The sequence below is a fragment of the Botrytis byssoidea genome (genome assembly GCF_014898295.1).
Source record: "Botrytis byssoidea strain MUCL 94 chromosome Unknown BBYS_008, whole genome shotgun sequence".
NCBI classification, from domain to species: domain Eukaryota; kingdom Fungi; phylum Ascomycota; class Leotiomycetes; order Helotiales; family Sclerotiniaceae; genus Botrytis; species Botrytis byssoidea.
Genome location: NW_024065849.1, coordinates 1,303,363 through 1,317,876, shown reverse-complemented (window position 1 = coordinate 1,317,876; position 14,514 = coordinate 1,303,363). Strand labels below are relative to the sequence as shown.

General features: G+C 42.2%; 5 protein-coding genes across 5 annotated transcripts; 4 read left to right on the top strand and 1 right to left on the bottom strand.

The window, feature by feature from the left end:
- Nucleotides 1-1,870: 1,870 nt before the first annotated feature.
- EAE97_005023 (uncharacterized protein) lies at nt 1,871-2,245 on the top strand (the record flags this gene model as incomplete). Its single annotated transcript, XM_038875535.1, has 1 exon — nt 1,871-2,245. The coding sequence occupies one exon, from the start codon at nt 1,871-1,873 to the stop codon at nt 2,243-2,245; it is 375 nt and encodes a 124-aa protein (XP_038733892.1).
- Nucleotides 2,246-4,754: 2,509 nt separating this feature from the next.
- On the top strand, nt 4,755-5,732 carry EAE97_005022 (uncharacterized protein; the record flags this gene model as incomplete). Its single annotated transcript, XM_038875534.1, has 1 exon — nt 4,755-5,732. The coding sequence occupies one exon, from the start codon at nt 4,755-4,757 to the stop codon at nt 5,730-5,732; it is 978 nt and encodes a 325-aa protein (XP_038733891.1).
- A 2,590-nt stretch (nt 5,733-8,322) lies between these two features.
- Nucleotides 8,323-9,581, top strand: EAE97_005021 (uncharacterized protein; the record flags this gene model as incomplete). The annotated part of the gene is made up of 4 exons (XM_038875533.1): nt 8,323-8,345; nt 8,404-8,541; nt 8,615-8,712; nt 8,767-9,581. The coding sequence occupies 4 exons, from the start codon at nt 8,323-8,325 to the stop codon at nt 9,579-9,581; spliced, it is 1,074 nt and encodes a 357-aa protein (XP_038733890.1).
- Nucleotides 9,582-10,375: 794 nt separating this feature from the next.
- On the bottom strand, nt 10,376-10,882 carry EAE97_005020 (uncharacterized protein; the record flags this gene model as incomplete). Its single annotated transcript, XM_038875532.1, has 1 exon — nt 10,376-10,882. The coding sequence occupies one exon, from the start codon at nt 10,880-10,882 to the stop codon at nt 10,376-10,378; it is 507 nt and encodes a 168-aa protein (XP_038733889.1).
- Nucleotides 10,883-12,874: 1,992 nt separating this feature from the next.
- Nucleotides 12,875-14,010, top strand: EAE97_005019 (uncharacterized protein; the record flags this gene model as incomplete). The annotated part of the gene is made up of 7 exons (XM_038875531.1): nt 12,875-12,894; nt 13,241-13,312; nt 13,380-13,423; nt 13,483-13,497; nt 13,617-13,685; nt 13,756-13,891; nt 13,974-14,010. 7 exons carry the CDS (start codon nt 12,875-12,877, stop codon nt 14,008-14,010), a joined length of 393 nt encoding a protein of 130 aa, XP_038733888.1.
- Between the last annotated feature and the right edge of the window lie 504 nt (nt 14,011-14,514).

Below are 14,514 nucleotides of genomic sequence, written 5' to 3'. Positions count from 1 at the left end.
GGCGTGAGGCGTGAGACTGTTTTAGGGTTATGTATTGTTGTGTTCTGGGTATGGGTTGGTGAGAGGGGGGGGGGATCGATATATTTGATTGTGTGTTCAATCGATTAAGAACGATTGGGGAGGGGAGGGGAGGGGAGGGGAGAGAACGTTGCTTGGAATTAAGTATGAAGATGCTTGGAGATGGGGGTTGCTGTTGTTTGGCGGGGTTGGACGGGATGGGATGTTGATACTTATCTTTTATCGTTGTCGTAATCATCGTCATCATCGTTAATCACTTCTCCCAAGTTCGATAATAGCAATGGCATACCTCACCTCCTCCGCAGAAACTTACATTAAGTGTCACATTTCCCACCCCTCTTTTCTTATATTTCGAGAACAGAAAGAAACATTCCCAGCAGAGCACAGAATTCTCAATAACCTCTACGATTTCCACAACACCATATACTCATGAGAATGTCCTATCTGCTTCACAAATTATCCTCATCAAGTCCCTTGGATCGCACTTTCTATAACTTGGTATAAGTTTTGGATCCAGATTTCTTTCCCATTTCTGAGTAAAGTGTATTTATATACAATGCACTGCGTAACTAACACAAATCAAAAGCAATGATTTTGAAATTTCGAGGGGATTATCGGTGTCAAAACTTGTGTATGGGGGATTGGTATATATAAATCCAAGAATGATGGATTCTTCATTCTTCGAGATACAATAGAAAGGGCGCGAAATTGTAATTTCAGGGTGTTAGGATGCTAGGGATTGTATCTGTACGTGTTAAATAACTTACGGCTTGGCTCCATTTGTGTGAGTATAATCATTGGGAGATTTATTATTGGTAAATACCTGGATGTATTGTTATTGGGTATTCGTGGTCGTTGGTTCTTGCTATTGTTCATGGTATCAAGGAATTGAGATATCATTTTCTCTGACTTTGCTGGTATTTGCGAATGATGATGCGTTAAATGACGAGCATCTGATAGGCCTTTTTCCTGTTGTTTTTGTTCACAATGTTTGATTTTTACCGTTTTTCAAGTGAGCATTAACATTTAGGCTTTGTCATTGCCCTCTGCGGCCTGGTTTTAGTCTTATTTTATGATTGTGTATATAACCTTGAAGAAATTGTTTCGTTCGTGCATTATATAGTTGAAAAGGTTGTATAAGTCTGTGAGATCAAGTGATGATCATGGTAGTAAAGCCACCTTCTCTGTGCGGGAATATCGAGACAATGACTACGGCTTATGCTGTTTACATCTACTTGACATTCCGAGATCGCGCTCCAATGTTACCCTGATGAATTATAACTTCTTTCACCTACTAAGTAAGTGTTGATTGCGAGGTTTTCTGACAAGATCAGATCACATCGCATCAGAATATGGTCTGGAGCCGGATACAATCATCCTTCTTCACCCCGACACCCATTCGGACAACCTGACTTGGTTCTGATTCATCATGTGTGCTGGGTACATGCCTAAATTATCAAAACCTATCATGAGCAATGCCGAACAGCATCAAGTATATTACTCATCTACACTGTCCTACCTAGATATTTCACTTTGTCGGTAATTTCCACCCACTGGACTAAGGTACACATAGGTAAGTAGATTTCACAGATATCTGCATGACGTGTATTTTGCACAGGGATTTACGATTTGCTTTAAGAGGTACTGTTTTTCAAAGCATCTTGTCATTCATATTTAGATTAGGATACATAAAATCTAGTCTTGTCAAACTCCGTTGTTCCCTACCCATGAACCCCAAACAGATATTACAACTTAGGCACCATGCCATGAGTCAACCGTTATCAATGATTGTTTAAAAATAAGGTTAGCTAAGCAAAGACGAAGGAGTTGAAGAGGGACTTCACATAGATTGATGCAGCAGTCACACGGCTCGTCATGGGGCTTTAAGACATTACTGCCGCTTCTCCCCGTCTCTCTTGATGCACAAGAGGATCTCTCTCTACAAGGAGAGGTGTCCGGATGGGGCTTTAACACGGGACTTCGAAATGTACACCGTGGCTTCTCCCCATTTCTCCAGTCGAGCAAGAGGATTTCTACTGGGAGAAGTGTCCTTGAAGGTCGGGGTATAATTCTAATCAGCCAAGTCGGAGACGATCTTGCTGGATTTGGAATTCTTTTCGGAGTTGGAACTTTAATCAGCCAAGTCGAAGACGATCTTGCTGGATTTGGAGTATCCAATCGGAAGGCATGGTCGAAGGTGGTGGATTGTGTCGAGTTGGAGAAGTGAGAAGTGAGATGAGTGGGAAGTGCAGAGTATTTATAGAAGTTCTTCGCAGAGGCCAGTTGGTGCAAACAGGTCAAACATGGCTTATTTGGGGATAGGTTCGATTAGTAGTGCTGTTTGGAGAAAAACCGTTATCTGTCAACAGGAACGTTTTCCCCGGGAAGGTTTTCAATACCTCCAGCCCTAGCTTGACTAACCAGTACGTTTATAGGAATTTGTATGCAAATCTTCTAGTAATGGAGAGCTATTGTATACCCAGGTGACCTTGCAGTAGTACATGTTGTTGTAGTTTAGTCATAAAAACATAATCTTTTCTGATGTCGATCCGGAAGGAGCGGGGAGATCGAGTGTTATCGTTCCTTGAACCATTAGGGCGAAAGTATAAAAGTTGACTGAAGCTTCAGATGGAAGTATCGATTGCCGCACACGTACCATTCACATTCACAAATTAGCACACTTAGTTTCAAGCAAAGTCTCATTATATTGATTTTCAAGTCATTTGACCACTTCTCTTTTCACAAGATCGACTTTACCGAAAAGATCCCCTCAGTTGACGATCCAGACACAGTTAAAATCGATGCAATTGAGTTTCCCACGTTCTGATATACTCAATCTGATTCTCTCTGGGAGATGATGTACTAGTGGAAACTAAGTGGGCCATCCCATCCCTTTTTTACCCGACGTCTGTAGCGATCCCGCCCCCTTTTTAGTGCGGGGCAACATATTAAACTTTTTGACAGTGAACTGATAGGGCGAAATTCTTTGACCTCGACATCAAAAATTTCAATGCTACAATTGACCATCCACAAATGGAGTACAGCATTAATGAGAACATGAGCGTGTGATTGATTAAAATATTATCCAAAAGAACATGTGATCACCAATAATTCCAACATAAATTTTATCGGAGGAGTGGAGCTTCGAAAACAGTTGTACTAATGGTTAAATGCTTTCTGTCCTTACGCTTGAAGAGAGCTAGAACTACTTACTTTGTTTCGTGTGGTTCACTCAATCGCAGGGGTAGCCACGTAGCCACGTAGCCGGGAAATATGTACTGGAGATGAAAATTCGAAGTTAGATAAAAATACCATCACATAGTAAATTACAAGAAAACTTAGATCACTTCATGACCACAATCAACACTAACATGAAACGGCGCCACCGACGCTAGGTAGAACGACTCTCTCAGTATAACTTCAAGATCCAGTATTGTCCTGAAAACCAAAACGACTTCGCCGACGCCCTGAGTCGGTACAATTTAGGAGAAGCAAATTTTCATGACATACCTCTCCTCCCCTCATGGAGATTTTCGGCGAAAACTAATCTGGGTTTATTTGCAGAAGAATCGTATACTATCCGCTCACACGAATATATCTCTACTAACCTACTTCACTCAGCTTAAACTTCTCTCTTCTTAGGCCTGATCGTCGTACTAATACGGAACAATCAGGAACGTAAGCTACATCTGAAAAGAAATGCAGCTCACTTTGCCGAATCATCCGATGAGGCCCCCGGCTCAAATTTCTCATCTGGATGTTGATGAGCCAGCTGACGGTCAAAAGGGGATGAAATCAAGCTATACTTCATCCACGAAGGACTTCGAGGCTTCGGAGACACTAGAATCTCAAAAGCACTTACTTTTGTAATAAAGAAAACGAAAAACTGCCAACGAAGAGAGTTCCACTGAGTAGCGACGTCGACGACTACCAAATCTTTGTAAATGGTTTACTAATAATTAGGTATTCTCAGCACATGACATACTAAAAATGCAAGAAAATTTTGATACATGATGTTCTCGCAACAAGAAAAGCTTAGGACGCAACATTAGATACAAAGATTTTCAAGATAAGGAAAATTTGAGTTTGTGATTAGCTTTTGCACTATTGCTTCAGAGGCTTTCAGAATTTGTAGAGATACTCATTTCAGGTCAAGTTATCAATCAACTTGTAGATTTTGATCTGAATCAAACAGTATTTGGAATAATTGTGATCATTCCCACATTGAAGAGAGTCTTGCAAATACATGTATCTGCTATCAATATGATGTACTAACAAAGGAGAAATTATCGGTTGTTGACTAGTTGGCTGTGCAATCAGCAGAGCCTCAAAAAATAGATCACTTTAAGTACTTCTGGCCCTAATCCAATGATTTGTAATCACTCACTATTGCTTCGGCGCCGAAAGCTGAAGGATGTGATGAACCGTAAACCATGGTAGCGAAGTCGTCCGCCGTAGGCAAGTCGGTTGGGCTACTAGCAGCGCACAAATGTAAATTTTGAAATCCAACCCTGATTGTAGTCTCGCAGGACTTTATAATTCGCTGTATCACCCTGTTGGTCTACTACTTTCCAATAATTTCGATAACTCGCTGCAACCAACCAATATTCATATGTCAGAATCTGAAACAATACCAAATTCCTTCAACATCTCCGTTCGAACTTAACTATTCTATCTTACCTCATAACCTACCAACTATTGCGGGAAATTTATCAACCAAAAGGTACCAATTAAAGATGTCTTCCCAACAGATTCTAAATGGAAAATCAGAAAGTCGCTCCACTCCACCTGCAAACTCGCACGCCAATCCAAAGATTCGAACAGGCTTACACTCTCTTCCGATGGAGATTCTAGTTCAAATTTCGAAGGAGTGCATGAAGGAAGAAGAGACAAGTACAAATCCTGGCAACATCACACGCAAATTGCCAAAACTTATCACAAGCTTGAAATGTGGCGTGAACGATCCATGGCGTAGACGCTACATGTATACCCTAGAGGCTTGCAGCAAGAACTGGATCTATTCCCTTCACTTTGGAAACAGGTGGAAGCTGCAGATGGATTCCGGAGAAGGTGAACTGGTCCAAAATATTGTCATCAAATATGTACCTGAGATCTGGGCCAGTCTGTCTCCGCACCACTCGCCCTTTAGGTCTGTCCCGACTATCAACGGTGCCTCCGAGCTCAACGCATCGGCGAAGCAATTAATCTATGAAAAACAGGAGCGGTTTTACTACTGGAATCCATTGCCAGAGGTAGTGAACTCGTCACTAGAGAATTTACCCAAAGTTCGTTCAATTCAACTAGAGTTCAAGACCTTCTGCGTTTGCTTCATATCAAAAGGCCTTGGTATGTACAGTGCTTTGGAAAGATTTCTAGACGATCATAAAGACTTCAAGCTCAAATCCGCCACAATTGAGCCAATTGATGGAAGAGCTCTAGGGGGAATTGGGAAGCGAGTTGTGATCCCGCAGGTCACCGTAATGGCAGGCCATGACGTCTGTTTTGATCTCACAGATAAGGGAACTTGGGTGTTGAAAGCTTTTACAAAACAGACGGAGGCGGGAGTGGAGACTGTTGATTTAGATAGGTATGAAAACTCAGAGGCGGATACGCTTCGTTTCAATGCTATGCAGGCGTGTGCGTATCCTGATAATGATGCCAAGATGTTCACTGGATGCAAATGGACGTGGGTACTTGAAAGAGAAGAGAAGTAGTTTGACAGCTTAGAAACAAAAGACTGGTCTGAAGATTAGCGGGTCATCACTTTATCTTACTGGATGTTACTCATATCAGAATGATACATTCAATGGACTTGAGCCATTCCTGAAGCCAAAGCCATGTAATTTGCGTGACAATGTCTCATGAAAAGAGTGATTGATCTTCTCATTTCCGGGATGAAAAGAAATTCACATACCCACTATTTTTCTTTGAATCTTTACAGATATAGAGCGGGAATGAAGAAGTGGTATGAGATAAATTGAAGTGAGATCAATTATCTAAGATGGAGTGAAGTCTGGATTTACCGAAGAGGAAACCTGGACATGTGGCCTGTGCAGCCACCGAAGAAATAGTATCACGTGAACAGTAACTCCCTCATTCGCGGGGAAAAAGATGCCAGAATTGATCAACTGAATAAATCCTACAAAAATCAACCACAAGTAAAATTACAAGATTTAGTGTATTAGATGAAACATTGAGTACTTTTAAATCATAATGCGATTTAAAAATTGATCTCCGAACTGAAATGGAACAATTGAATTGTTGAAGGGGGCTTTCTAGTGGTCAATCCCGACCTGATGTTTCTCCTGCTAATGGCCTTCCTCAACTTCGATGTGGCAGTAAATAAACTTGTACAATATCAATCACTTTGGAATCAATGTCACGTCATTCTCAGCATCTCTATTCCCAGCATTTCTATTCCCAGCATTGGAGTCATAGCATCCATAAGAACATGAAGGAGATTGGATAGGTTTTCCCTCTCCAATTCAAGAATTGAGACTTGAGGGCTAGAAGACAGTGTACAATAAGATAGAAACGGCTGGTTTTTATGATTGCTAATGCTTCGGCAGTGAAAATAAGACAGTTGTCATCATCATTGTAGTTTATACTCACTACAAAGCCGCCCATACACATGCTTAAGAACCCTTCATCGTTAAGTTTGTAGAAGAATGTTTGCTTTATTGATCATGAATTAGAAACGCCATACTCTGCAAAGATTTCAGTGCATTTTTGTGTCCAAACAGGTATATCTAATCATAATGTTGATTTCACCAGGTCTCCGGGTATCAATTCCAGTTCCAAACGGTCATAAACATCTGCATATCCTCCTCCCTCCTCGAAAAAAAAAGCCAAATCCAATTATTTTATAAACAACAGTTAAATTTTGAGATATGGAGTGACTTTTATACTCTTCTAAATCTTCGGCTTCATCTTCCTAGGTAGAAAAGGCGTCGGAGGAACCACTAGAGAAATAATTATGCATCAGCTGCATCAGCTTCTATTGTTGCGCCGACATCCCCCTTGCAGGTTTGCAATTTTGTCGCTTAAGTCCTCGACCCTTTCCTACAGTGCTGCTGTCATCTTTTCGTCTCCACTTTTGCTTGGCATGGTCGCAAAAGAAGTGACCTCTACTTTCACACCATATTTGATGGTAGGTATCTGTAGAAGTGGCCGGTCTAAGTTGCGAAGAGAAGATTGATGACTGCCAACAGCCTGATATGAGAGACTGTTGGCATTTTTGGTCTACCATAGGAGGGTAGAAAAATACGTCAGACGCAATGTGCAAGTGGTGCTTAGCGCCCTTCTTCCTGCTCAACGATTACCAGATCCGGATTGACATTGTCCAATATGATGATAACAATCCAAGACACTTCGCAAAAGCAACCAGCTTGAGCTGTGTGACGCCGCTCATCTGCCTTTGACGTTTGCTTCAAGTACTTCTGAACAACTAAGGCCCGCTTTCGGAGTAGCTGCCGCTTCGTTATTGACAGAGGAGAGCTGCTGCCAGCTCTCCCAGTGCACCTGGCGAAGGCCATGCCTAGAGATGGTATGAGAATGGTTTAAACTCATTTGGATGAACCCGCACATGATTGATGACACGAATGGCAGATCACCATATGATTGTTGAAATTACCAAATATCTCATCTGAATCCGCCTTTTGTCTGAAAGCGCGCTCAAAAGACGATTTCCTGAAATAGACAGAAGATTGCGCAAAATAAATCCCCCACGAGATTAAATACAGCCTTTACATTGTACATTACAAGTAAGGAGACGGCCGAAGTTCAGGTATATCTTATACACTTGATACAACGAAATGAACGAAGCAGTATCTTTTGGTCAAATAGAGAAGTCCCTTTGAGGATATTACCAAAATAAACACCTAGCATATCCATGGTCTTTCAGACTTTCAAACTACCATTCAAGATGCGGGGTTCAAACTCCGCCGCCATGATAGGGCTGAAAGTTTAGTCAGTGTATGATTTGAAAGACACGAAGCACTTGCCCAATGTAGCACGTGGCTTGCATCTATATGCACGCCAGAGTAGTATCTGTTTAGGCAGTCGTTCTGAGGATATTCAGAAGTATATATAAAAGGGATGTTCCAGGAAAGAATTCAGAAAGAATATTCTTGGCACGAGATATAAAGATATCACGAAAACGCTCGAGCCTCGGATCATCTCCGGAATATCTTCTGTGTCACAACACTCCACCTTTCAGTATCGCAAGTGAGATATCTCTTGTTTCTATTTCCCTTTAATCATTTGAATCCTGTTACCAAGATTTGGCTAGTAGCTACATTGACAATGCCAAATATTGTGGTTGTTGGGTTCGTTCTCTCAAACCTTTCTCTCTTATCTAACTCAGAGTGACTGACGTCTCTGCAGCGCGGGAGTGTCCGGTTTGACGACCGCTTTACTCTTATCCCAAAATCCCAATTTCAAAGTCACCATTGTTGCAAAGCATATGCCCGGTGATTACGACATTGAATATACATCTCCGTGGGCTGGTGCAAATTATCTTCCGTGAGTCACAATTTACCATTCCTCTGTCGGGCAAAATCGGGTAGAGAATGAGACATTAATGCTCAACTCACAGGGTATCAAATGCATCCGACTGTAGATGGGAGAAGCGAACATGGTATGAACTCGCAAGACTAGCGAAAGATGTCCCAGAAGCCGGCATTCATTTCCAAAGTATTTTCTCATGGTCCTCCCACTTTTGAGGTGACTCTTCACTGACTCCATCAGACACTGTGATTTTGAATCGCAATAAAGATGCCCAAGGAATTACAGGTCAATGGTTCAACGAGTTACTCTCCACTGATCCTTGGTTCAAAGATGTTGTCCCTGATTTCCGTGTATTACCACAAAATGAGATCCCTGCTGGTGCGGACAGCGCAACCGCATTCACATCAGTTTGCATTAACACGGCCGTGTATCTATCTTACCTCGTCGGTCAATGTCTAAAGAATGGTGTTGTACTTCAACGCAGCATCATTAGTCACATATCCGAAGCCGGCGATCTACATCACTCTGGGAGCAAAGCTGATGTGGTCGTGAACTGTACAGGTCTTTTAGCCTCGAAACTCGGTGGCGTGATGGACAAAGATGTCATTCCCGTTCGAGGTCAAATCGTACTCGTACGTAACGATCCTGGTGTTATGCTAACAATTTCCGGTACCGACGACGGAGACGATGAGGTATGTTATATCATGAAACGTGCAGCTGGCGGTGGGACGATTCTAGGAGGCACATACCAAAAAGGAAACTGGGAGTCCCAGCCGTGTCCGAACCAGGCTATGCGAATCATGAAGCGTGCTGTGGAGTTATGTCCTGCTTTGACGAATGGAAAAGGTATTGAGGCATTGAGTGTCATACGTCATGGAGTGGGACTACGACCATTGAGATTGAGTGGGGTTAGGATTGAGAAGGAGAAGATTGATTCTACATGGGTGGTTCATAATTATGGACATGGGGGTTGGGGATATCAGGGCTCTTATGGATGTTCGGAGGGCACTGTGGAGCTTGTTGAAGAGGTTTTAGGATCTAAGTCTAGACTTTGAGCGCGATTAACTGGATGCTTTTTCTACATGCCCAAGGGTGCTAGTGGGAAATGATAGAGTCAATTTTCTCCTTAAATATTGTCTCCCATCTTTACACTTCTGATTGTTGATCATTCAAGTGCGGAAAAGCCCCCCCAGATAATGCAACATGTCGTTCCCATGTGACAAGAAGCACCTCATGAACAAGTGTCATGAGCAAGAGAGCCCATGATCCATTCAATAGCAAAGATCAATCATCCCACATCTCTGGATCATTCCAAAGGGGAAGTGTCGCGACCAAATCAAGCCATCACTCTGTCATAAGGGCAGCGTTATAAGGGGGGCTCATGGCACGGTAGAAACACATAGGCAAATGTGAGGTTTGGCTCTTGTTGCAAGTGGAGCAGGAAGCTAATTTGAAGGCTTTAGGACCTTGTTTCCAGTCAGCTTCATCTTCATGTCGATTGTGTAGGTGAGAACAGAATCATCAGCAAGTATTGTCATGTATTTTTTTTAGCCACTTTTACAATACAATCTCATTTTTATCAAAATCTCATCACGTCAGCCCCCTTTTCTTAAACGATCCATCTGGCTAAAGCACGTCAACTTTTTGTCTGTTTGTTGTATTCTGATCGTGAACAGATAAACCAATGAAACAGCCGGTAACTAACAGATTTTATGTCTTCAGCAAATGTTCTTAGAGCAACAATCAGAAATACAGGTCGCGTTCTCCAAAACGCCCAAGTATCATGAGTATTGCAAAGACCCATGCCTACATCTACCGTCCTCTCTTGCTACTATACATCTCTTCCCCTTCATGCTTGATCAATAATAATACCATTCTTATCAGTTCGCCACACCGTCCACTGAAAGCGGCGCATTAAATCCACCACCTGACTTTTCGGCAGCATTTCATGAAACACGATGATAATTTTGCGCAGTGTTGGTATGGTGATCTTCAGTTGCGCATCAACATGTGAGCACGCGTCTCGAACGAATCGTGAGTGGTGCGTATCCTGGTTTGCTTCGTTTGCGCATATAGGATTGAAGCTATACAGTAGAGTTTCTAATGTTGTCAGACTGGCGAATTGTCGAAGGAGCTTCAGACTGTCTACATCATCTTCACTGAGCGCGTGTTTTTCTGGTCCCTCTTTGACGCTCTCCCCAAAGAGAAAACCCATGCAGATGTGAGACATAAGACGTGCGTTCACCGGCCCAACGGAATATAGAAAGGACTGTAAGAGTTTGGTCTGGTACCCCATTGTATCCATAAAGACGAAACGATTTCGTCTGTAAAATACAACGCTAGCCTCCTCCCTCATTTTTCGATTAGCATACAGCGATGTGAGCCATTGACTTGCTCTCCCTGGGATCACTGTTTTATGATCGTAGACCTGGGAAGATATATTTCATGTGGTACAACTAGCACTTTGTTGATAGATATCGTCGCGAATTTTGATGGGTAAGTCAAAAAAAGCCGAGGACAGGTGAGGATGTGTTTGGGGAACATAGATATCACTCGTTGTGTGAGCATCCATAGCAGGACATGGGGAGAGAACCTGAAAAGCTCGATAGAAAGAAGAAACAGCTAAGACCTACGTAGACCCTGTTCTAAAATGGAGTGAGAGAGAGCGGAAAAGATAGAAAAGGAGAACGAGAGCTGAAATCGAAACAAAACGCCATCGAACATTTCGGTGTCGGTGTCGGTGTCGGGTCCCGTAGTTACAGATTGTATGTATGTATGTATGTATGTATGTCAAGAGTCGGGTTGTATGTATGATGATTGATTGGGCGACGACAATGCTACATCGGCATCTTTATCGCCGATTTTCTGATCATACTTAACCTGTCATGCTTCACCTGGAGACTATCTATAGTCGCTCGATGTGAGGCGTTTTGAGTTTAACTGTCTTTCGAATCCCTTGCAGTTAGGCTGTATTTGATTTCCATTTTGCTCTATGTACCATGACCGTGCTCGTCGACGTTTCTGATCTTGGCCTTCTGTTTAGGCGATTTCAGATGCAATCTTCTAAATCTGATATCGCAAACAGGACGACCCGTTTGGGTCTGTAATGAGAGTGTTTTTGAAAAGTATATCGAAATTGAAGAACTACGTCAAACAATCGGCCTTTCAGCATGAACAACAAGTAGAAGTATCATCGACGTTCCTGTACATACAAAGAATGAGTGATATGAGTGAACTATCCAAAATCCAACTTTGCACTTGGAACTCTGGCCTTCTTCTCAAGTCACCACCAGAGATTGGTCTAGTGGTTTACGCGTAACAATTACCAGCCAGCTTGATGGCCAGCAGCGCATGCGTAGATGAATCAATCTCGGTGCTTGTTAGCAAGAGATGCATGTCCATCATTCAGCAACTGGGAAACGAAACTCAGAGCAAAGCAAAGTCTCAACTCAAGTTTTTAGCTAATTCTGCAGCAGATAGCGATTGACTGGTTAACAAAGCATTTAGAGAAACCATGTAGCGCATGACCGATTCAAGCACATCATAGGCGTCGTAAAGCACACAGCAACAGCAAATCGTATCAAGCATCTCTGAGTTTCAATTATACATTGTTCCGGTACCTTGCATCAGACAGACAACCAGAACAACAAAGTTCTCGCACTGATATGGAGCCCCCTCGACTTTACAAGATCAGTATAAGTCGGCATGAATACTGTTATCAAAGATGATCCGCTTGAGAATAGCTCATTTGAGTCAATGAAGGCTTTCTACCAGATACAACGCATTTTGATCGAAGTAATATTTGGTTGGATGATTGGCATAGAATTCGAATTTCTATGGAAAGGCATGAGCTTGATGTCTGTCTTTCTTTTTGAGTAATGAGGGAGGTGAAGGGAAGAGATATGACAGATTAATATTGCAACACAATATAGTCCTAGGGTAAATATATTAAAAAATGATGAAAGTCAAATGTTTCTCTCTTCAAGAGATTTGAGAAAAAACAATAATACAATAATAATTCATCTATAATCGTGGTACGAAGATAACAATACTAGAGAATTATATTGCTAGCAGGTATAATTTATACCCAATTTAATAATTCACGTATCCTCCTTTGTTTTATAACTTCTTGGCAAAATCTTTGTGTTCCATCGCAGATGAAATGAGGTACATGAGGGTGCGTGCACCAGCTTTCAAAGATCTTCATCTGTTTTGATGCTGCCTATCTACTGAACACATTACAACCACAACCACAACGTCCAATTACGGGAAAATCTACGATTCTCCTCCAGTCCCCACGAACGAAAAGATAACATATCAATACGGATATCCTCATACTGCAGCAACGATGGATTACTCTGATGCTTTGTGAGTTTCCCAAAACTTGCTTGCACCGTGCTCGTTGCGCGGCTTTGAGCTTGAGCTTGAGATTGAGGGCTGGGCCGATTGGTGATGGTTGAAGGATTGAGGCTGCAGCTGGAGCTCAAGAATATATGCTGCTTCTTGGTAGATTCAATCGATTGGGTCATGGCAGACGATGAAAGTCCAAAATGATAAAAATTGATTCAATTGGAAGCTCCTCAAGCTCCAAGGCTTCATCGAGAGCTCTACCCAGCCCCTCAACCACACCAGACCTACCGCCCAGTGTCCGTGATTGAATGTGCCAGCTCAAAGTTCATTATTAAAGACGAGACTAATCATGTATTCTTCTTAGTCGACTTGTCAATCTGGCAGTAGGTGTTTTTATGGTTCTTGGTGGAATTTCTCAATTCTTTCCTTTAGGCTTGTGAGTAACATACATATCTATGCGACCGCGAGAATCGAGAAATTCGCTCTTTCTAACACCATCGTAGCCAATCTATTATCATTGGATGTTACGTTATCATTTTCGGAATCTGTAAGTTATCCTCATACAATATCGTCCCGCTCATGAAGTTTACTAACACAATTTCCCAGGCACTGCTCTTCTTGGTTCGTCTCACCCACCTTAAGCAGGAAGCTTCACAACAATGCCCACCCATTCAATCTCGATTTGGACTTCAAATGAGCCTGCCAAACATGCCGCACATATCACTAATACCGAGTTATAGAATTCCAAATTCCACCACAAGTCTCGCGCTATGCATCCTTCCTATTTTCCTTCGTCGGACGAGGAATCTGTACGTCGCTCTCCACATTCCCATATATAACATCCACCACAAACCAAGCAAAACTAATATCCAAACCTAGTCTACGTATTCGTTGGATCCATTCTCTTACATGACCACGTCTTGCGCATCATTGCCGGTTCTTTGATTGGTATAATCGGTCTTATTTACATTGGTCTCGAGTTTGTTCCATCCATCGAGCCACCTGCCAACATGAGGTAAATACCCAATCCCCCCATATTTCTCTATAGAATCACAGTCTTTACGAAGCCTTTTGCTAATGATCATTCCCAAAAACAGAGAAGCAGATGGAGGATGGGGCGCCGAACAAGTCTAATCGCATCGCACACCTCCACCTCCATTCGAGTTCTAAGGCTCCTCAACCGCGATCACTCAATTCAAACAAAATATCATCCATATCCCCTACGATACGCACAACACCTCGATACCGCATCCACTTTTTCCCTCGCGAATACTACCTTAGCCACCACCTATTTATTGGTACTGAAGATGCGAGTTTCCAGAAAAACAGCCTTTTACCTTTTATTACATATCATGTTATCTCTCTGCAACCGAATCACCTATTCAAATTAGCTATAGAATGGACGGTGACATGTCGAAACGTCTCCTTACTATTTCTCGCGTGTGTATGTATGTGCATCAACTAGTCTTCGATAAAAGCAAGATACATAATCCAAAGCCGGGAGAAGACTAAATTCACATTGTGAGACTTTCAACTTGGAATTGTACAATATTGACATAATGGTTTTATTTTGCTCAGACTCATTGGACTGCATACATTGAGTCTGTTGCGTCATTTTTTGTTCCATTGGAACTACCT